Source organism: Carassius auratus, chromosome 15 (assembly GCF_003368295.1).
Source record: "Carassius auratus strain Wakin chromosome 15, ASM336829v1, whole genome shotgun sequence".
In the NCBI taxonomy this organism is placed as follows: Eukaryota; Metazoa; Chordata; class Actinopteri; order Cypriniformes; family Cyprinidae; genus Carassius; species Carassius auratus.
In genome coordinates, this window is record NC_039257.1 from 7,658,131 (window position 1) to 7,681,777 (window position 23,647).

Genomic DNA, 23,647 nt, shown 5'->3' on the forward strand with positions numbered 1-23,647 from the left:
GAAGTATGCTTTTAGTTTACTTTTTATGTACTTCTCAGAAATGGGCTTTATGTACTCCTTAGAAATATACTTAAAATGGCATTTAATATACTTGACTTATACTTACAAAAAGTCTGAATATATTTTAGCTATACTCCTAGAATCTGTGTTTTCATTATTATACAGTAGGGGGCGGTAGTACACGCACTACTGCGCACTCCTTCTGCAAAGAAAAAAAAAACACAAGTGAAGGAGAAAAATAAACAACAGACATTTACACATGTAATCTAACATGATCATCTGACATGAAACAACATCAAAACTGTAACGTTATGGAATAAAATGTTGTTAAGAGGTAATAATGACTGATCGATTCACGTTTTGATTATCATTCTAAATCCAATTCATAGTTGTTGTTTTTTCAGCTTTTTGTTCAAACTGTTATTTCATTTTTTTATTAAACTTACCCACATTAAAGTTTTTTTTTTTTATTTTATAAATAATGCATGAAGCTAGAATAAAATGTTTTTGTTTACAAGAAGATACCCTGTTCTTTCTTTGGATGTTTTGTATGTTCAGATATTAATATAACAAAATATATACAAATTCAAACCTAAATAGGGACATAGTAGTACAGTATACTTAAAGTATGATGTTTAGTTCACTTAAAGAAAATTATTATGAGTATACTTGCAGTATAAAACTACTAAACTAGTAGTTTACTGAGACGCTTCAAGGTGTACAAAGTGTTTAATTAGTAAACTACATATAAGTTCACTTTTAGTATAATTGCAGAACAAACTACAGAGGTAAACTAGTAGTGTACTCAAAGTTTGCTACTGTTATACTTTAAGTATACTTTTATATACCAGAAAGTGGGCCAATTTAGTCCCAAGGAGTATTGAAACATTACATTGGCATTACACTACATTACATATACTACTAGAACACTGATATTAAAATACTTTCTACATAAAGTGTAGTTAAAATATACTTGAACTTTACTTAAAGCTGCGGTAGGTAACTTTTGACGCTCTAGCGGTTAATAAACAGAACTGTTTGAGTCTTGCGGAAGAACATCGTAGCCGGAACTACTTCGAAGCAATCTAAAATAGTCCGAATTACTTACTTACTAAAATAGTCAGAATAAACACTTATTATAGGTGCACCCTAGTGATTCAGGACACTACACGGTTTGGAAAATGGATTCATGGTGTACTCGCTTATTATATAAATTTTTCTACATTTTGAACACAAACTAAGTTACAGACCGCAGCTCTGATTGGTTGTTTCTTACCGGGAGTGATGGATTTCTGCAAATGGCAATAGAACCACTGGGAGGAGCCAGAGGAGCTTGATTTTTTCACAGATTATCTGTCTCATATTCTACTGTCAGGACATAATGACAGGTTTAATAAATATGTAAAAAATATTTCCCTACAGCACCTTTAAGTATACTTATTAAACTTGAAGTATACTACTTTTTGGTAAGGGGAAGTTGTGGCCTAGTGGTTAGAGAGTATGACTCCTAAGGTTGTGGATTCGAGTCTTGAGCCAGCAATACCAGGACTGAGATGCCCTTGAGCAAGGCACTGAACCACCAACTGCTCCCGGGCACCGCAGCATAAATGATGCCCACTGCCCCAGGTGTTTGTTCACTGTTTGTATGTGTTCACTGCTCTGTGTGTGTGCACTATGGATGGGTTAAATGCAGAGCATTAATTGTGAGTATGGGTCACCATACTTGACTGTATGTCATGTCACTCTACACTCATGGTGAAAACCCAACAAAGGAATAGTTTGCTCAAAAATTAAAATACTGTCAGTATTTACTTATCAACAAACCCAAATTCCAGTCATTTGATGAGGAAATCCTTGAGTTAAATTCAATTAAATAATCAGACAAATTAACGAATCAATCAAGTGATTCAAATATTGAGCAAATATGTTAGTCTTGTTCCTTCGAATTATTAGTTGACCACTATTCTTTGCCACGTTTTTAGGGGAACCTAATTACTCTACATAGGCTATAAAAAGTCTACACACTCCTGTTAAAATTGAAATTTCTGAGAAAATGAATCCAAGCAAAATCAGTTACAGTAGATGTTCTTTGGAAAAAAAACTGCAGGCCTTCATTCATAAATCTGTTGATAAATGTATGAATAATGAGCTCAAACATACAATGAAGTCAAAGGAATGGCCCAGTCAAAATTCCAGATCAAATTCTATCAAAAACTGTCTGTGAAATGAATTGAAGAGGGCTGTATACATAAGATCGCCCCCCCCCCCCCCCCCAAACAATATGATCAATCTGGAGCTCTTTTCCATGGAAGAGTGAAGACTTTTTTTTTACCCTGTGTAGAATGACCCAAACTGCTCATTTACTGTAATATCTTTACTCTTGTAGCGCTGATGATTACTATGGACACCAACTTTGTGATCCATCATAATGGCCAGATCATGTGGCACACTCCAGCCATCTCCAAAAGCTGTAAAGTTGACATCTCATTCTTCCCCTTTGACGCTCAGCAGTGCCGTCTGACCTATGGGTCATGGACCTACAAAGGCAACCATCTTGACATTTTGAACATCATGGAGAGCACAGATCTCACAGATGTGGTCGACAACGTGGAATAGGAGGTGCTGGGAATGCCAGACAAGAAAAACATCATTCTGTATGGCGGCTGTGTAGACCCTTATCCGGACGTGATGTACACTCTGAAACTGAAGAGTAGGGCCTTGGTTTATGTGTTCAACTGGCTCATTCCCTGTTTGATTCCTCTGGGTTTCTATCTACCTGCAGACTCTGGAGAGAAGGTGTCACTGGGAGTTACGCTCTATGTGTTTCAGCTGTTGGTGGCTGAGATCATGCCTCCTTCAGAGATTGTACCCCTAATCATAACTGCTGTAACATGGTAACATTTGTATAAATATAAAGTTTTAATATAAAGGCATAAACTAAATATTGTAATATAAACAGTGCGGATATGCTATTTAGAATTCAGCCTGGGCATTTTAGACAGTTTTACATCTCTTATGTAGTTTATACATATATAAGTATTTATTGCCCCTATAAGTAGCTTTAAGTAGGTCTTACTAGTGATAACAATTTTTAACTTGACTATAATTACTGTACACTTCTGAGAAGCTTTCACACTAGCTAGGCAAGTTTCGGTAACTCCTCTAACACCACTAGCACTGAGAGAAGCTTCTTTTTTAGAACAAGTTTCATTTTGTAAACACCGGAAACAAATGAACTTCAATTCCTTTAAAGGTTCTCACACGTCTATTAGTCAGAAAACTATTCTAAACTATACTGACGGACAGTTTGTTTTTTACAGGCAGTACTTAATAACATTGTGACACTCTATATCTTTTTTTTCTAAATACTCTCAACATTGTGCAATATGATTTTATTCTTGTTGAATATTTATTCTCTAAATGTACTAAAATGATCATTAATGTAAAAGTTAAGAAACAACATAGCTTTCATCATTAACTGATAATCTGTCATTCTGAACTTTTCAGTCTAATGTAATCATTTCCTGGCAATATCATTGACACTAAACGTTACTAAACATTCTCTTGCATTCTACAGGAAACTATTACATATCCACGATGACCATGTTCACTCACTCCATCCACTGCTCTCACCATCTTTATTATTAACATACATCACACATTTGTCCCCAAGGCCAAACTCATCCCAAACTGGGCCAAGAAATGCATCCTGCAGTATCTGGCCAGGATTTGCTTTGTCTACGAAGTTGGCAAGAACTGCATGACCTCACAGCCAGAGAGACTACACGCTCAACCATCAAAACTGCCTGACTCCAACTGCAACATGCATGGCCAAGCTGGGAGGATGACTTTGTGTTCAAATTTGAGAGAAGTCAGAAATATACATTACCCCTAAAATCTACATTATTATAGTATACCTTAGTACTGTTAAAAAATAGATAAAATACTTTGAGTTTAAGTTTTTTTATGTGAGAAATAAGAGAATTCTTCAAAATGTCGCAATTTTGAAAGTGACGTGACAGACAGCCAAGTATGGTGACCCATACTCAGAACTCATTCTCTGCATTTAACCCATCCAAAGTGCACACACACCTGGAGCAGTGGGCAGCCATTTATGCTGCAGCACCCGGGGAGCAGTTGAGGGTTCAGTGCCTTGCTCAAGGATACCTCAGTCGTGGTATTACCAGCCCAAGACTCAAACCAACAACCCTAGGGTCAGGAGTCAAATTCTCTAACCTCCAGGCCACGACTTCCCATTCTGGTCAAAATGCAGAACTTAAGCACATTATTCCAAAAGTATTCCAAAAAAGCTGTTTTCTATGGATAATGTATGTTAAAGCAATTTAGCCTTTGTGATTGAACAATTGAAATCTTCTTTGCTGTTTACAGACATAAATAATTAAGTAAATACGCTAAACAAATCCTGTCCTCTCCTCTGATCTAAATGTCTGAAACAGAAGCATTAAAACACCGATGACAGATGTTGTGGATCTGTTTGTTGTATTGTTTTTCTCCATGTCTCCTGGAGCTTAACCTTCATTGTATCCTGCATTCTCAGCTGAAGTATGTCATACACAAGCAGTGGATCTCTTTTTCTGTCTGTGCATGTCAGTATCCTCCCTTTAAGTGCTAATAAAGTCTTTGTTAATTAAGTTTAATGTCTTTTCAAAGTAAAAAACATCTTACCCACAATACTATTTTTACTGAATATCTCTTTCAAAAAACTCATCCTGATATCTCTGGCTAACAACAATACATTTGTATCAAACTACGGCTATGTAAAACAATCGCCATTTGTGCGATTCAGTAAAATGAGGAAGTTCTCCAGAAGAGGAAGGATGTATCTTGTACGTATCTGTAAGCTTCTAAACTGTGAATGGTTTGACTTAAAATGGTCAGGGCACATTTTATTGCTTTATCTTTTAAATATAATTAGAAAATTTTTTGTTGTAGTTACAAGACTTTTTTCTAGACTTTTTTTCTAGTTTTTATATACGTACAAAGTATTTAGATAATGTTAATTTTGGACAATAATATTAATAAAATGGAAACAACTGTGGAAACAAAGACACCTACATCTTGGATGCCCTTGAGGTAAGCTAAAACATACCAAAATTTAATTTGAAAGTGAACTATCCCTTTCAAGGAGAAAGTAAGTAAACATATTGAAAACAAACAGGAAGAGAATGAAACAGAGCAGATTAAGTTGCTTGAACCTGATCTGACCAAAAACAACTGCAGCAGCATCATCAAATAAATAAAAGAAGACGAAGGAGAATAGGTTTTCACAATTGTGGGGCATGGCCAAACTTTATCTAACGCCAGTGTCAAAATAATCATCCGAGGTAATGCATACCTTCGTTTGGCAAAGTTAAACAGGTCCCGTTTTTGCCTGGAGTTTGCAGTTGTCTTTCAGTTCTTTATTGTTTCAGAAGGATGTTCTGTTTCAGATGTTTTAATGATTTCATAATCCCAGCAGAGGAACTATACTGGACAACATGCTATGTGTACTGCTACGTATACACTGCTACAATATGTATTTCATTGTATGATTTGAATATATACTCAAAGAATGACTCAGAAATTTAGACTGTGGTAAATGTCAGCAATGTCTAACTTCTTGAGTACATCTATTTGCAGACGAGCCTATGATGAACATTCCTCTTCTCAGTGAGGGAGAGAAGGCCGATCTGACATGTTCAGCTCCTTTTCCTTGTCCTAAAAATCCTCCAAATATAACATGGTGGATCAGGAAAAGAGACGGAAAAATCAGTGATTTAAAGGAAAACATCACTCTGAGCCCCTCCAAAAACCTTTCCCTCTCAACTTTGACTCTAACTCCAACCTGTGACGATCACAATGCCACTATAGGATGTGACGTGAGCTACGGAAGCAAAATCATCAGTACAAATAGGACCCTCGAAGTCACGTGTGAGTTTACAAATCTACATTTTAACTATTAAAACGTTTAATGTATAACTGTTCCTGTGTCTCAGTTGTAGAGCATTAAGTTAGCACTGCAAAAAGTTGTGGGTTCAATTCCCAAGAACAACACATACTGATAAAAAATAGAAATGTATAACCTGAATGCATCTCCCTTTCTTTTTTTTCTTTTTTTGCATACAAGTGAATGTGCTGTCAAAACTGATGATTTTTTTTCCCCACAGATATATTCATGAACCAAGCGTCTGTTGGATCTGTGACGATAACCACTGTGACAAAGGAGCATGCTGGGGTTTACAGCTGTATGAGGACATTTCAGAACAAGACCCTGAATGCATCCATCACTTTAAATATAATTTGTAAGTAGAACCACATTCCACTGATAACCTCTTACAACAGTCTTACAACATCACAAATTATGAAATGAAAATGTGCCAGCAACCATTGAAATACTGATCTGCGATACATAAATCCTTCAAACATCAGGAGAAGTTCATCGGGTGTTTGCAGGAGACGTTCCTAAAGTCATAATATGCCTTTACTAATCATAAAATCTAATTCATCACATACCAGGTGTTACAACTGATTCAAAAGGGAACAAGTCTTCCAGTCCTAAATGTAAAAACAACACACAGAATGACATCAGTAATGCTACAAGTCACCTTTATTTATATAGCACTTTAAACAAAATACATTGCATTGCGTCAAAGCAACTGAACAACATTCATTAGGAAAACAGTGTGTCAATAATGCAAAATGATAGTTAAATGCAGTTCATCATTGAATTCAGTTATGTCATCTCTGTTCAGTTTAAATAGTGTCTGTGCATTTATTTGCAATCAAGTCAATAATATCGCTGTAGATGAAGTGACCCCAACTAAGCAAGCCAGAGGCGACAGCGGCAAGGAACCGAAACTCCATCGGTGACAGAATGAAAAAAAAAAAAAAACCTTGGGAGAAACCAGGCTCAGTTGGGGTGCCAGTTCTCCTCTGACCAGACGAAACCAGCAGTTCAGTTCCAGGCTGCAGCAAAGTCAGATTGTGCAGAAGAATCATCTGTTCCTGTGGTCTTGTCCTGGTGGTCCTCTGAGACAAGGTCTTTACAGGGGATCTGTATCTGGGGCTCTAGTTGTACTGGTTGTCCTGGTCTCAGTATTACTACAGGTAATACTGAGCATTTACATACTGCAGAAACAGCATCTTTATTTCAGGGTGAATATGATTTAGCCATTTAGGAGATTTTATTCTTGTTTGACATTGTTGCGGAACCACACTGCTCTCAACCAATCAGATTTAGGGTGATGGTTAAGTTTAGGATTAGGGCTGGGGTTGAGGACTAAACAAAAGTATTATTAAACTAATATTTCCTTCTAATTTTACATTCAAGATAAAGCGGCTATTCAAGTGCATGTGGACATCAAAATGATAACAGCATTTCTGATGGGAATGTCAACTTCAGCAGTCATCTTCTCTGTGGTTTTGTGCAGTCAAGGGTCCTGGAAAAGGTATCACCTACATATATAAGTGAACAGCTAAAATGTGCAACACTTTCAACAAAATGCATAGATTTTATATACTGATCATATAAAGGTGTTTGGAATGGTTGTTTGATTAAGTTTCTGGTTGATGAGAAATCATGTGATTGTGAATACTGTCATCCGTAAACAGACACTCATTATTTTAATATGACACTCAAATAATTTACTGTGCTTTGATTCTGTCTTATTGCCTACACTCTTAAAAATAAAGGTGCTTTAAAGGTTCTTAACAGTGATGCCATAGAAGAACCATTTTTGGTTCCACAAAGAACCATTCAGTCAAAGGTTCTTTAAAGAACCATCTCACTGACATTTTTATAATCTGAAGAACTTTCTTTTGTCACAAAGAAACTTTTGTAAAGCAGAAAGGTTCCTCAGATGTTAAAGGTTCTTTATGGAAACATTGAGACCAAAAGGTTATTCTATCTCTGGCATTGGGAAGCACATTTATTCATAAGAGTGTACATAATATCTTTTCCTGCAGGGACAAGACATATGAAGTGGTGGCCACGAACACATACACTGAAGTTGTACTGGAATATTTTCAAGGAAAAAGTTTAAGGAGATACTGTATGAAAGAGTGAGATTAATCATTTGGATTAAATGATTTGAATTGATAATTTATAGTTTTTTTTTTATTATCATGTTGGATATAGATTTTTCTGAAATTGTAAAATATAATATATTAAGTCACTTCTTCACAAATTTAGAAACTTAATTCTGTCTGAGTTTATCTTTGTTATTGCTGAATGATTTCTCCTTGTTCAGAGATATTTTCTTTGACAAATAAAACAGTGTTAATTAATTCAAAGTGTTTAAATTTCATTCTTTCAGTGTTTTAGACTTTAGAGGATGTTATAGGACCAAAGGGAATTTTAGACTACTCAGGTTTACAGTACGTATATGATAAATGCAGATGAGAAGCTGTGAAGAACAGAATATATTCATTTATTTATTCATTCATTCATTCATTTATATACTTATATATAATTACTAGTAATACTTTAGGTACATTTGGTATAAGATTAAGGATGAATTTGTGCATATTGTGAATTAAAATGAATAAAATAAACAGAATTTCCTGACATTCCAGGAAGCCTTTTAGTAAAATAAGTCTATTTTTTTGTGTGTGTGTTCAAATACATTATTCACCATTTTTCTTTGTTCCTTATTCACTTAAATTCCTTAAAATTATTTAATGAAAAGAAAAAAAAAAAACACATTATATTTCCTTTGATGCCCATGAGCAGTATCATGAGGTGAGTGGGCAGAGCTTCATTGCAGTTCTTTATGTATTTAGGACGAATGCCGTTTTTAAGGCCCTGTCCCAATAATAGATGTGTATATATGTGGTCACAATACCCACACTAGTGATAATAGCAACTTGAGAGCATGGACATTTAACAGGAAGTAAGTGCACCAGACTGTCCCAGGTCTGAACAATGTTCAGTGCCCTCAACACACTAAATCCATACATGCCCTGAAATCCCAAGATTTTAAGGGAAAACTTTAAAGTGTAAATTAATTTAATTAGACATTACATATATTTTCTGTAATAAATAAAGTATTGAAAATTTTTTGGTTTTGATATGAGTGTGTGTATTTTATAAAACATTTGTAGCTGCTTTTTTTCACTAAAATAAAAGCACCACAATTAAACTGTGTCTTAGGAACTACTGAGCAGAAACCTATTTATTATTATTATTATTATTATTATTTTAAGTGCAAATAATAAAATGAACAAAAATGTGTAATTAAAACACAGTAAAAACTTTACTTGCATTTATATAATGCTATGTTGTAAGTGTGCCCCATTAGTTAATCAGAAGTTCTGTGCACTTGTGGTCCTTACACCCACTTGAACCAAATAAAGGAAATACATCAGACAAGTGATCAGTGCAAAGACTACAACGTGTGGGTATTGGGACCAGCCCAAATGCAATGTGGTGATCTGTTCACAAACAACTTTGTACTCTATTCAAGCTTGTATTAGAGCTGACCACTTGTGACCAGATCATGAAATGCATATTAATACCAGATGGAAAGGCTTTAAAAGTGAATCAGCTCCTTCCCCTCTTTTAAATCAAAAGCCTTAAGTAGACATTTTTTTTTCTTCTCTTGATGCTCTCTACATTTCTGGCCATAGATGCTTTCTTTCTTGTATCCTGCTATCCTGTTCCACTGTTTACTATAGTGATCTTTCAAATACACAAACCCCCAGCCGCATGCTGGTGCAAACTTATTTTTGAAGGCATTTTAAAGAGGAAGTACATAAGAGGAAGGGTGCATTTTGTACATTGTTACTTGTATGCTGCTTCTGCAGTTCGGAAAACGAACGCTTCTGAGAACATTGTGACGGGGTTAACTTGAGAAAACAGTAAGAAGCTTTCTCTTTAACGCCATACATATGTTCTGTAGTAGGTTCTGTAATATGTAGTATGTTTAAAAATGGTAAATGCTGAAGTATAATGTTGTTTTGTTCTGTGCAGATTTGTGGAACACATTTAAAATGCATATCATCTCTTGCTGTACAATCCTCTTTATTTTTGACATGTCGTGTACAGGTATACATCTTATATTGTGGCTTTCTAATGTTTTACATTTATCCTTATCTTTTTTTCAGTTAATTATGCTTTAAAAAACATTATTGTGTTAAAAATGCTCTGTTCAAATTGTTTTATTTAAGACAAATGAAAATGACAGATACAATGACTGGAAAATCACCTTCAATCCACCAGAAGTGACCGCCGTTTCAGGATTATGCGCTCTCATTTCATGTACCTTCATTCACCCAGACAAAGATCAACCTCAAATTGATCAGGAAAATGTGTGTAATAATCCAACTGAATGTAAGAATGAAACTGAGATACAAATCGAAGGAAAACAGCTATTTGAAACAGAACAGATTAAGTTGCTTGAACCTGATCTGTCCAAAAACAACTGCAGCAGAATCATCAAAGAAATAAAAGAAGATGAAAGAGAAATTGTTTTCAAAATTGTGCGGAATAAAAAAACTTTATCTAAAGCCAGTGTCAAAATCATCATTCAAGGTAATGCTTACCTTTATTTAGCAAAGTTAAACAGGTCCTGTTTTTGCCTGGAGATTGCAGTTGTCTTTCAGTTCTTTATTGTTTCAGAAGGATGTTCTGTTTAAGATGTTTTAATGATTTCATAATCCCACAGAGGAACTTTGCTGGACAACATTTCTTAAATAAAGAAAATTCAGCATATAGTTGTGTTAACCTAACTGCTACGTGTACACTGCTACAATATGCATTTCATTGTATGATCTGAATATATACTCAAAGAATGACTCTAAAATTTAGACTGTGGTAAATGTCAGCAATGTCTAACTTCTTGAGTACATCTATTTGCAGACGAGCCTATAATGAAGATTCCTCCTCTCAGAGAGGGAGAGAAGGCCGATCTGACATGTTCAGCTCCTTTTCCTTGTCCTGAAACTTCTCCTAATATAACATGGTGGATCAGGAAAAGAGGGGGAAACAGCACTTATCTAAAGGACAACATCATTCTGAGCACCTCCGAAAGCCTTTACCTCTCAACTTTGACTCTAACTCCAACCTGTGACGATCACAATGCCACTATAGGATGTAAAGTGAGCTACGGAAGCAAAAATCATCAGTACAAATAGGACCCTCAACTTCACGTGTGAGTTTACAAATCTACATTTTAACTACTAAAACATTAAATGTAAAACTGTTCATGTGTCTCAGTGGTAAAGCATTGCGATAGCAGTGCTAAAGGTTGAGGGTTCAATTCCCAAGGAACACATACATGATAAAAAAATAAATGTATAACCTGAATGCACTGTAAGTCGCTATGGATAAAAGTGTCTGCTAAATGTACAAAAATGCACTAAAACATTACATAAATAAAAAATCAGAAATATACAAAACTTTCAGTTCAGAAGAGCATATCTGTTACTGTAAGATTATTATTTATTTATTTTTGCATACAAGTGAATGTGCTGTCATTCACTTGTCATGCGACTGCTGGATCTGTGACGATAACCAATGTGACAAAGGAGCATGCTGGGGTTTACAGCTGTATGAGAACATTTCAGAACAAGACCCTGAATGCACTCATCACTATCAATATCCTTAGTAAGTAGAACCCACTGATCTATAATATAGAACTGGATTGCTCATGACATCATGAAGTGAAGCCGCCGCGCAGCCTTATTTGTAATCCCTAGTGTACATAAATGTTCTATTGAATTAATAGGTAATTGTATGATTTTAATGAAAAAACATCAACTAACAAGTCAGCATTTGTAAATCTGAAGTATCTCTGTACATTATTACAATGCAAACACCCTAGGCATGTAAATGGATATTTTTTTTATATCTAGAATTTCCTCTACTTATTAAAAAGCTACTTTTGTTACAGTAGCGAACATCATGAAAACGATAAACATCAGATGGACACAACCTCAACATATAAAACAAACGACAATGTACTTGTTCTGAAATCTGAATTTATTCAGAGAAATAACTGACTATATACAGCACGGATTTAAAGACATATAGCTTTATTTCCAAGATAGTAAGTCAAGCTTTATATATATATCATTTCAATTATAGAGCAATATTAACAACATAATCATATTATTCATTGTAACGTATTCAAATTTCTGATACTAATATGTTCATGTTTTAATAATTACTAAATAATTATATGATAATGAAATAAACTATATTTAGTATCGGAGCGTTACCTGTGTCGTCAGTGCGCAGCAGACACACAGACCTAAACAGTTTACATTTATAGCTTATCCTGCCCAAAAGACTGTAAACACTGCAGGTAACATCTGAAGTAAAAATTAATTTACATACACTTAACATAAAAACTAGTCCCTTTGCCTGATATGCTTCAAATCGAGTGATTTTAGGACAGCGGTTTGAATGTGTCTCATTGGTGCTCTCAGCCAGTAGGGATAAGTAAGATGGCGGATCGAACACTTCCGGTGGCTTCACTGTCTGTTGGCAGTTTAGAACGCGATGAGCGATCCAGTCATATATATACTGTAGATCAGAGGTAGAACCACATTCCACTGATAACCTAACAATATCACAGTCTTACAACATCACAAATTATGAAATGAAAATGTGCCAGCAACTATTGAAATACTGAACTGCGATACATAGATCCTTCAAACATGAGAAGAAGTTCATCGGGTGTTTGCAGGAGACGTTCCTAAAGTCATAATATGTTTTACTAATTATAAAATCTAATTCATCACATACCAGGTGTTACAACTGATTCAAAAGGGAACAAGCCCTCTAGTCCTAAAGGTAAAAACAACACACAGAATGACATCAGCAATACTACAGGTAATACTGAGCATGTACATACTGCAGAAACTGCATCTTTATTTCAGGGTGAATATGATTTAGCCATTTAGGATATTTTTCTTGTTTGACATTGTTGCAGAACAACACTGCTCTCAACCAATCAGATTTAGGGTGATGGTTAAGTTTAGGATTAGGGCTGGGGTTGAGGACTAAACAAAAGTATTATTAAACTAATATTTCCTTCTTATTTTACATTCAAGATAAAGCGGCTTTTCAAGTGCATGTGGACATCAAAATGATAACAGCATTTCTGATGGGAATGTCAACTTCAGCAGTCATCTTCTCTGTGGTTTTGTGCTGTCAAGGGTCCTGGAAAAGGTATCACCTACATATATAAGTGAAAAGCTAAAATGTGCAACACTTTCAACAAAATGCATAGATTTTATATACTGATCATATAAAGGTGTTTGGCATGCTTGTTTGATTAAGTTTCTGGTTGATGAGAAATCATGTGAATACTGTCATCTGTAAACAGACACTCATTATTTTAATATGACACTCAAATAATTTACTGTGCTTTGATTCTGTCTTATTGCCTACACTCTTAAAAATAAAGGTGCTTTAAAGGTTCTTAACAGTGATGCCACACTGTAAACCCCGACAAGTTAACTTAACTCAAACCGTTTGAGTAAACAGGTTGCCTTGATTTAAACCATGTAAGTTTTAAAACTTTGCATTCAAGTAATTAAGTGATTAACTAAGTGCTGATTGTGAATTAGTGATGAACAGCTGCTGTTAACAAACAGAATCACTGAAGAAAAGAGAAACACAAGAACTACTACAACTGACTTCAGACACAGACTTAGATGAAATCAACTGAAATAAAATACATGAAATCTCTCAAGATCTGATTAAACAACCCACAAACAGCATCAGCAGCTCCACTTATTAATAACCAGACTGACTTTATTTCTGTCAGACGTCTACAGAAGATCTTATTGAGAATGAACTAAGGTTTAGATGTTGATTTATTGTTTCATTTGAAGTAACCATGTTAGAGATCACTGTTTGCTTTAGTTGTGCTCTTGACCCCTGCCTTAGTCTTTTTTCTGGCTGTTATAACCGTGTGTTTCTAAAACACATTTGTTGTAACTCAAAAGCCCAGAAGAAATGCCATCAGGTGTTAACCTGTTAGAGTTGTGACGTTCGCGAACGAACCGATTCTTTTGAACGGCTCATAAACATGAACGATGGGAGCCGAGTCGCGACTGGAGAGGAGCCGTTCTTTCTATCGTTCTTTTTTCCTATGCGTGTTCATACAAATGAGCTCCGCCAGGAGACAGAACAGTTATAGGGGGAGGGGCGCACCCAGCGCAGGCCAACCCTTTATAGCGTGATGATATTAGTTATTAGTTGTGCATGCATTTACATTGCATTTTGTGTTCATTTAAAACTTATTTTAAAATCATTAAAAATGTTCTTTTGTGATACTGTACTTGTATAGAAATTTTTCACTAAAAGCTGTTTTCCACAGACATTCATTGCAGCCCACTTTGTTATTGTTCATTGACTTGAAGGGGTTGATGTCCTATTTGCAAAGTTTACAGTAGTAATAGTATGTAGTATGTAGACATTTCCATTTTATTTATTCTAATTTTATCTACTTTAAAAAAAAATAGTTTTCTATCAAAATGTTCTTGTGTGATAACAATGTTCTTGTGTGGAAGTGTTTGTAGTAAAAGCTGTTTTGCACAGAAATTCATTGCAGCCGGCTTCGTTTTTTATGTTTATTTGTGAGTAGGTATTGTATGAATAACATAAGTCAACGTAGTTTTACACACACACACACACTTTGTACTAAAGGTAAATCAAAATAATGATGTCACTGTCTAAGCAGAGGGATTTGTGCAACCCTATGGAATATAGTCCACACATGAGAAATGAGGTAACAATCAATATTTCAGAATAATTCAAACTCAGATATTGGTGTGTGATATCTGAGCTTTAATTATTTGACTAACAAATCTCACCTCATAATACCTCCCAGTGATTATTTCCAGGATAAACTGAGATGCTCCCAAGCTGGCTTCTTAAAACTGACTAAATATTTAAAAAGAGCCAAAAGAGCCATTCTTTTGAACGGCTCTTTGAAAGGAACGGATCGCGAAGATCCGGATCCCCTCAAAGAGCCATAAATCCCATCACTATAACCTGTACCTAGATGTAGGTTGTTATACTTTATATTGGTATAACAACCAATTATATATATTATTATGCAACTGCTAGGAGTCTAATCTCTGATGAAATATGGGTTGTGTAATTAAATTGACTATAGTGAAAGTGATTTTTAGAGCCAGTGGTTCTGTAATAATCAGTTAATACAAAGACTTTCCAAACAGTGTGGTCTTCTATGGTGTCAGTTAGTCACACACAGACATCAATAATCAGAATATGAACCTCAACAAGGGTGACCATAAAAGAAAAAAAAAAATGCTGCAGAGCATGCTGGGAGCCATGGATGAGTTTTGTACTACAACCCAGCATGCATTGCAGCATGTTTTTTTGTCACCATTGTTGAGGTTCATATTCTGATTATTGATGTCTGTGTTTGACCAGTTACTGGCATAGAAGAAAAATGTATGTGTACAAAATGTTTATGAAATCATTTTTATATTAACTGATTATCACAGAATCACTGGCTCTTAGTGTCATTTTTATTAGGTCCACTTCTACTAATTACACATTTGTTTAATCAGAGATTAGACTATGTATAGATCAATATTTGTGAATAATAATGAAAAATTATCATCACAGCTATAAAGTACAACAATCTACATCTAGGTACAGGTGAACACCTGATGGCATTTCTTCTGGGCTTTTGAGTTACAACAAATGTGTTTTAGAAACACACGGTTATAACAGCCAGAGAAAAGACTAAGACAGAAGTCAAGGGTCAAGAGCCCAACTAAAGCAAACACTGATCTCTAACATGGTTACTTCAAATGAAACAATAAATCAACATCTAAACCTTAGTTCTTTCTCAATAAGATCTTCTGTAGACGTCTGACAGAAATAAAGTCAGTCTGGTTATTAATAAGTGGAGCTGGTGATGCTGTTTGTGGGGTTGTTTAATCAGATCTTGAGAGATTTCATGTATTATATTTCAGTTGATTTCATCTAAGTCTGTGTCTGAAGTCAGTTGTAGTAGTTCTTGTGTTTCTCTTTTCTTCAGTGATTCTGTTTGTTAGCAGCAGCTGTTCATCACTAATTCTCAATCAGCACTTAGTTAATCGCTTAATTACTTAATTGCAATGTATATCTTCTTTCAGTGAACTCAACTGAATTAAGTTCAGAGTACTCGTAACTATTAGTTTTTTTAACTTAAATGGTTTAAGGCAATCAGTTTCCTCAAATGGTTTGAGTTAACATAACTTGTCAGGTTTGAGTGAGGCTGTGTCTGAAGTCAGCTGTTGTTCCTTTCTCTCTTTTCTTCAGTAATTATGTTTGTTAACAGCAGGTGTTCATCACTAAAGCTCAATTAATCACTTAATCACTTAATTGCAATGTATATCTTCTTTCAGGGAACTCAACTGAATTAAGTTCAGAGTACTCATAACTGTTAGTTTTTTTCAACTTAAATGGTTTAAGGCAATCGGTTTCCTCAAACGGTTTGAGTTAACATAACTTAAGGATATCTGTTTACTCAAACCGTTTGAGTTAAGTTTACTTGTCGGGTATTACAGTCAAGGCAATCGGTTTACTCAAACGATTTGAGTTGAGTTAACTTGTCGGGTTTTACAGTGCATAGAAGAAGCATTTTTGGTTCCACAAAGAACCATTCAGTCAAAGGTTCTTTAAAGAACCATCTCACTGACATTTTTATAATCTGAAGAACTTTCTTTTGTCACAAATAAACTTTTATAAAGCAGAAAGGTTCTTTAGATGTTAAAGGTTCTTTATGGAAACATTGAGACCAAAATGTTATTCTATCTCTGGCATTGTGAAGCACATTTATTCATAAGAGTGTACATAATATCTTTTCCTGCAGGGACAAGACATATGGAGTGGTAGCCACGAACACATACACTGAAGTTGTACTGGAATATTTTCAAGGAAAAAGTTTAAGGAGATACTGTATGAAAGAGTGAGATTAATCATTTGGATTAAATGATTTGAATTTATAACTTATAGTTTTTTTTTTTTATTATCATGTTGGATATAGATTTTTCTGAAATTGTAAAATATAATATATTAAGTCACTTCTTCACAAATTTAGAAACTTAATTCTGTCTGAGTTTATCTTTGTTATTGCTGAATGATTTCTCCTTGTTCAGAGATATTTTCTTTGACAAATAAAACAGTGTTAATTAATTCAAAGTGTTTAAATTTCATTCTTTCAGTGTTTTAGACTTTAGAGGATGTTATAGGACTAAAGGGAATTTTAGACTACTCAGGTTTACAGTACGTATATGATAAATGCAGATGAGAAGCTGTGAAGAACAGAATATATTCATTTATTTATTCATTCATTCATTCATTCATTTATATACTTATATATAATTACTAGTAATACTTTAGGTACATTTGGTATAAGATTAAGGATGAATTTGTGCATATTGTGAATTAAAATGAATAAAAAAAAAAGAATTTCCTGACATTCCAGGAAGCCTTTTAGTAAAATAAGTCTATTTTTTTGTGTGTGTGTTCAAATACATTATTCATCATTTTTCTTTGTTCCTTATTCACTTAAATTCCTTAAAATTATTTAATGAAAAGAAAAAAAAAAAACATTATATTTCCTTTGATGCCCATGACCAGAATCATGAGGTGAGTGGGCAGAGCTTCATTGCAGTTCTTTATGTATTTAGGACGAATGCCGTTTTTAAGGCCCTGTCCCAATTATAGATGTGTATATATGTGGTCACAATACCCACATTAGTGATAATAGCAACTTGAGAGCATGGACATGTAACAGGAAGTAAGTGCACCAGACTGTCCCAGGTCTGAACAATGTTCAGTGCCCTCAACACACTAAATCCATACATGCCCTGAAATCCCAAGATTTTAAGGGAAAACTTTAAAGTGTAAATTAATTTAATTAGACATTACATATATTTTCTGTAATAAATAAAGTATTGAAAATTTTTTGGTTTTGATATGAGTGTGTGTATTTTATAAAACATTTGTAGCTGCTTTTTATCACTAGAATAAAAGCACCACAATTAAACTGTGTCTTAGGAACTACTGAGCAGAAACCTATTTATTATTATTATTATTATTATTATTTTAAGTTCAAATAATAAAATGAACAAAATGTGTAATTAAAACACAGTAAAAACTTTACTTGCATTTATATAATGCTATGTTGTAAGTGTGCCCCATTAGTTAATCAGAAGTTCTGTGCACTTGTGGTCCTTACACCCACTTGAACCAAATAAAGGAAATACATCATGTAAGTAGACAAGTGATCAGTGCAAAGACTACAACGTGTGGGTATTGGGACCAGCCCAAATGCAATGTGGTGATCTGTTCACAAACAACTTTGTACTCTATTCAAGCCTGTATTAGAGCTGACCACTTGTGACCAGATCATGAAATGCATATTAATACCAGATGGAAAGGCTTTAAAAGTGAATCAGCTCCTTCGCCTCTTTTAAATCAAAAGCCTTAAGTAGACATTTTTTTCTTCTCTTGATGCTCTCTACATTTCTGGCCATAGATGCTTTCTTTCTTGTATCCTGCTATCCTGTTCCACTGTTATACTGTTTACTATAGTTATCTTTCAAATACACAAACCCCCAGCCGCATGCTGGTGCAAACTTATTTTTGAAGGCATTTTAAAGAGGAAGTACATAAGAGGAAGGGTGCATTTTGTACATTGTTACTTGTATGCTGCTTCTGCAGTTCGGAAAACGAACGCTTCTGAGAACATTCTGACGGGGTTGACTTGAGTAAACAGTAAGAAGCTTTCTCTTTAACGCCATACATATGTTCTGTAGTAGGTTCTGTAATATGTAGTATGTTTAAAAATGGTAAATGCTGAAGTATAATGTTGTTTTGTTCTGTGCAGATTTGTGGAACACATTTAAAATGCATATCATCTCTTGCTGTACAATCCTCTTTATTTTGACATGTCGTGTACAGGTATACATCTTATATTGTGGTTTTCTAATGTTTTACATTTAACCTTATCTTTTTTTCAGTTAATTATGCTTTTAAAAAACATTATTGTGTTAAAAATGCTCTGTTCAACTTGTTTTATTTAAGACAAATGAAAATGACAGATACAATGACTGGAAAATCACCTTCAATCCACCAGAAGTGACCGCCGTTTCAGGATTATGCGCTCTCATTTCATGTACCTTCATTCACCCAGACAAAGATCAACCTCAAATTGATCAGGAAAATGTGTGTAATAATCCAACTGAATGTAAGAATGAAACTGAGATTCAAATCGAAGGAAAACAGCCATTTGAAACAGAACAGATTAAGTTGCTTGAACCTGATCTGACCAAAAACAGCTGCAGCAGAATCATCAAAGAAATAAAAGAAGATGAAAGAGAAATTGTTTTCAAAATTGTGCGGAATAAAAAAACTTTATCTAAAGCCAGTGTCAAAATCATCATTCAAGGTAATGCTTACCTTTATTTAGCAAAGTTAAACAGGTCCTGTTTTTGCCTGGAGTTTGCAGTTGTCTTTCAGTTCTTTATTGTTTCAGAAGGATGTTCTGTTTAAGATGTTTTAATGATTTCATAATCCCACAGAGGAACTTTGCTGGACAACATTTCTTAAATAAAGAAAATTCAGCATATAGTTGTGTTAACCTAACTGCTACGTGTACACTGCTACAATATGCATTTCATTGTATGATCTGAATATATACTCAAAGAATGACTCTAAAATTTAGACTGTGGTAAATGTCAGCAATGTCTAACTTCTTGAGTACATCTATTTGCAGACGAGCCTATGATGGACATTCCTCCTCTCAGTGAGGGAGAGAAGGCCATTCTGACATGTTCAGCTCCTTTTCCTTGTCCTGAAACTTCTCCTAATATAACATGGTGGATCAGGAAAAGAGGGGGAAACATCACTGATCTAAAGGACAACATCACTCTGAGCACCTCCGAAAGCCTTTACCTCTCAACTTTGACTCTAACTCCAACCTCTGACGATCACAATGCCAGTGTAGGATGTAACATGAGCTACGGAAGCAAAATCATCAGTACAAATAGGACCCTCAACTTCACGTGTGAGTTTACAAATCTACATTTTAACTACTAAAACATTAAATGTAAAACTGTTCCTGTGTTTCAGTGGTAGAGCATTGCGATAGCAGTGCTAAAGGTTGAGGGTTAAATTCCCAAGGAACACACATACATGATAAAAAAATAAATGTATAACCTGAATGCACTGTAAGTCGCTATGGATAAAAGTGTCTGCTAAATGTACAAAAATGCCCTAGAACATTACATAAATAAAAAAATCTGAAATATAATATAGCATATCTGTTACTGTAAGATTATTATTTATTTATTTTTGCATACAAGTGAATGTGCTGTCAAAACTGATGTATTTATTTTGTTATTTTTTCAGCTGTAAAGAATCTAAATCAAGTGATGGAAGGTGACACTCTCAGACTGAACTGCACTGTTGAGAGTCACCCACCATCATCTGATCCTGTACGGAGTTTCAATGGAAACATAGAAATATTCATGAACCAAACGTCTGCTGGATCTGTGACGATAACCAACGTGACAAAGGAGCATGCTGGGGTTTACAGCTGTATGAGGACATTTCAGAACAAGACCCTGAATGCACTCATCACTATCAATATCCTTAGTAAGTAGAACCCACTGATCTATAATATAGAACTGGATTGCTCATGACGTCATGAAAGTGAAGCCGCCGCGCAGCCTTATTTGTAATTCCTAGTGTACATAAATGTTCTATTGAATTAATAGGTAATTGTATGATTTTAATGAGAAAACATCAACTAACAAGTCAGTATTTGTAAATCTGAAGTATCTCTGTACATTATTAAAATGCAAACACCCTAGGCATGTAAATGGATATTTTTTTTATATCTAGAATTTCCTCTACTTATTAAAAAGCTACTTTTGTTACAGTAGCGAACATCATGAAAACGATAAACATCAGATGGACACAACCTCAACATATAAAACAAACGACAATGTACTTGTTCTGAAATCTGAATTTATTCAGAGAAATAACTGACTATATACAGCACGGATTTAAAGACATATAGCTTTATTTCCAAGATAGTAAGTCAAGCTTTATATATATATAATTTTAATTATAGAGCAATATTAACAACATAATCATATTATTCATTGTAACGTATTCAAATTTCTGATACTAATATGTTCATGTTTTAATAATTACTAAATAATTATATGATAATGAAATAAACTATATTTAGTATTGGAGCGTTACCTGTGTCGTCAGTGCGCAGCAGACACACAGACCTAAACAGTTTACATTTATAGCTTATCCTGCCCAAAAGACTGTAAACACTGTAGGTAACATCTGAAGTAAAAATTAATTTACATACACTTAACATAAAAAATAAATCCTTCAAGCATGAGGAGAAGTTCATTGCATGTTTGCAGGAGACATTCCTAAAGTCATAATGTCTTTAATAATTATAAAATCTAATTCATCACATACCAGGTGTTACAACTGATTCAAAAGAGAACGAGTCCTCCAGTCCTAAAGGTAAAAACAACACACAGAATGACATCAGTAATGCTACAGGTAATACTGAGCATTTACATACTGCAGAAACTGCATGTTTATGGGTGATTATGATTTAGCCATTTAGGATAATTTTCTTGTTTGACATTGTTGCGGAACAACACTGCTCTCAACCAATCAGATTTATGGTGATGGTTAAGTTTAGGATTAGGGCTGGGGTTGAGGCCTGAACAAAATTCTTATTAAACTATTATTTTTCTCTGATTTTGGAGGCTATATATATGAATAAATATTGGGTTAAATGTTGTTCTAGACCAAAAGGAAGATTCCAGGAACATGTCCTGCTTGGCCAAATCTAGTACTCCCAACTCTGAACAATAGGCATGTCTTAATAAACTTTTATAGATATCATTAACAATTCTCTGTAAATTCAAGGTATAATAGATTTCTTGAAGAACTGGGACATCCCAAAGATAGTCACATTCGTGGCAGGAATGGTGTGCTCGGCTCTCATCTTCTCAGTGGTTTTGTGTTGTTGTGTGTCTTGCCACAGGTAGGCCTATCATTTACTTCCTTCTTCTCCTAAAAGGTGGCTGAAAGTTCGTCAAAATTTTATAAAGTTTATATGACTGGTTCATGTCTCAAGTCTCATCAACTGAAACTCTTTTCTTAACAGAGGCAAAAAACACAAAGTGCCAATTACAAATCCGGACACTGAGGTTAATTTGGAGGTAAGACAGAACCATAGGAACATAGGAACCGATATGTATAGTATTCAAATTTTTTAAAAGTTTAACTATAACTTTTAGTTTCAACACACTTCATTTGGAAAGATCAAACACCATTGTGTCATAATGTCTTTTATGAAACAAAAAAATTATCTTCTTTACTCTACCTAATATCGTTTGAAATGTTTGATTTTTTGTTTCTCTAAAAGCAAGAGCCTTAAAAATAGCTGACGTTGCATCAGGGCATCAGTGATGGGGCTCACAATCATGTATATAATAGTAATTTAATAATATTAATTAAAAGAAACTACAACTGATGTGAATGACAAAGAATATTCAAATATTGCACCAGTTTTGACAGAATCTTTTAATTACTTCCCTACCATAAATAAATGTCAAAAAATAAAGATATGTTTTGTATGTATCAGATGGTGCAGACAGATACAGCTCAGACTGGAACAAATGAGGAAACACCTCTTCAGGGACAGCTTAATGGTGGGAACCCAAACACGACTGGAGCGACAGACGGAGCAGAGGAGGATGAAGCAGTCAGGATGGAGGGAAAAGAGGTCGACTACGCCAGCATCGACTACTCCCTTCTAAAGGACAGACCGCCTGAGGAGGAAGAGAAGGAACCAACTGACACAGACTACGCTGAGATCAAGAAGGACAAGATAGGAGATGGGAAGCAAAAGGAAGTCCTTCAGGATGGAGATGACCAGATTGAAACACAAGACCAGATGGAGGGAGAGGAGACACGTTATTCTAACTCAGAGGAGCTGAAAATTTAAGGAACTACACTCAACAATACGACAATTTGTAAGATCATTTTTACATATAAAGTTCAGATGCTTAAGAAGTATAAAATGTATTTTTTTTTAGCTTTAATGTGTATAGCATTTATAGTTGGTAATTGCAACATATGACACTTCATTTGATTATTCTCGAACATCTGTTTATTTTATTTCTTTTATTGCGTGAAAACATAAATTTCCCATTTTTTGCAAGTTATTATTTTTTGTTTCTATATGCTTTTAATGTGCATTTAATGATGCTTCTGAGCTTTCTGAAACTGTTGCAAACTAATCTGAGTAAATTAAATAAAGATGCTTTTATTGGTACAAAAGTGTCAGATTCATAAATAATTCAGCATTTAAATTGTTTATTGTTATATGGAGCTGTTATTTGTCAGCATACAGTAGGGCTTTGGTGATTTGGCAATCAAGGATAGTTTCTGAATCTTCTTTCCGATTGACACTTGACCTGAAGCGACTTCTGCAGTTTTTGCAACTGAAAGCTTGCAAAAGTAAAATGCATTGCAATCATTTCACAGAGTCACACGTAGGCCTTAAAGCTAAATCCACAAGATCTGAATAACGGCAAAAATTATTAGCATTGTCACACAACT

At 34.6% G+C, this 23,647-nt stretch overlaps 2 protein-coding genes, 1 long non-coding RNA gene and 1 pseudogene across 4 annotated transcripts; all 4 read left to right on the forward strand.

Annotated features, from left to right (window-relative positions):
- Window positions 1–2,400: 2,400 nt before the first annotated feature.
- Window positions 2,401–3,912, forward strand: LOC113114588 (neuronal acetylcholine receptor subunit alpha-10-like; annotated as a pseudogene).
- Window positions 3,913–4,871: 959 nt separating this feature from the next.
- LOC113114916 (uncharacterized) lies at window positions 4,872–8,286 on the forward strand. 2 transcript variants are annotated; one of them, XM_026282025.1, is made up of 5 exons: window positions 4,872–5,094; window positions 5,641–5,931; window positions 6,168–6,302; window positions 7,331–7,448; window positions 7,966–8,286. In XM_026282025.1, the coding sequence occupies exons 2-5, from the start codon at window positions 5,649–5,651 to the stop codon at window positions 8,063–8,065; spliced, it is 636 nt and encodes a 211-aa protein (XP_026137810.1). In that variant the 5' UTR covers window positions 4,872–5,094; window positions 5,641–5,648; the 3' UTR covers window positions 8,066–8,286. The 2 variants fall into 2 exon arrangements, with proteins under 2 accessions (XP_026137810.1, XP_026137809.1); XM_026282024.1 differs by lacking the exon at window positions 4,872–5,094 and adding an exon at window positions 5,142–5,345.
- Window positions 8,287–8,786: 500 nt separating this feature from the next.
- Window positions 8,787–23,358, forward strand: LOC113114589 (sialic acid-binding Ig-like lectin 8). Its single transcript, XM_026281467.1, has 12 exons — window positions 8,787–8,822; window positions 9,971–10,045; window positions 10,168–10,531; window positions 10,859–11,131; window positions 18,867–18,940; window positions 19,064–19,427; window positions 19,755–20,045; window positions 20,390–20,635; window positions 21,488–21,571; window positions 21,947–22,064; window positions 22,188–22,242; window positions 22,668–23,358. Exons 1-12 carry the CDS (start codon window positions 8,787–8,789, stop codon window positions 23,028–23,030), a joined length of 2,343 nt encoding a protein of 780 aa, XP_026137252.1. The 3' UTR covers window positions 23,031–23,358.
- LOC113114917 (uncharacterized) lies at window positions 11,663–17,167 on the forward strand. The gene is made up of 3 exons (XR_003293806.1): window positions 11,663–12,835; window positions 13,057–13,174; window positions 16,845–17,167. It is a non-coding gene; the product is annotated as an uncharacterized LOC113114917 (long non-coding RNA).
- Window positions 23,359–23,647: the final 289 nt, after the last annotated feature.

Bases quoted from the DNA above. Each gene is read 5' to 3' on its own strand.
- LOC113114916 (XM_026282025.1), top strand. From the start codon at position 5,649: ATGATGAACATTCCTCTTCTCAGTGAGGGAGAGAAGGCCGATCTGACA. The intron at 5,932-6,167 runs GTGAGTTTACAA...TTTTCCCCACAG, and splicing joins TAGGACCCTCGAAGTCACGT to ATATATTCATGAACCAAGCG. The intron at 7,449-7,965 runs GTATCACCTACA...CTTTTCCTGCAG, and splicing joins AGTCAAGGGTCCTGGAAAAG to GGACAAGACATATGAAGTGG.
- LOC113114589 (XM_026281467.1), top strand. From the start codon at position 8,787: ATGCCGTTTTTAAGGCCCTGTCCCAATAATAGATGT. The intron at 8,823-9,970 runs GTATATATGTGG...TGTTCTGTGCAG, and splicing joins CCTGTCCCAATAATAGATGT to ATTTGTGGAACACATTTAAA. The intron at 10,532-10,858 runs GTAATGCTTACC...ATCTATTTGCAG, and splicing joins TGTCAAAATCATCATTCAAG to ACGAGCCTATAATGAAGATT.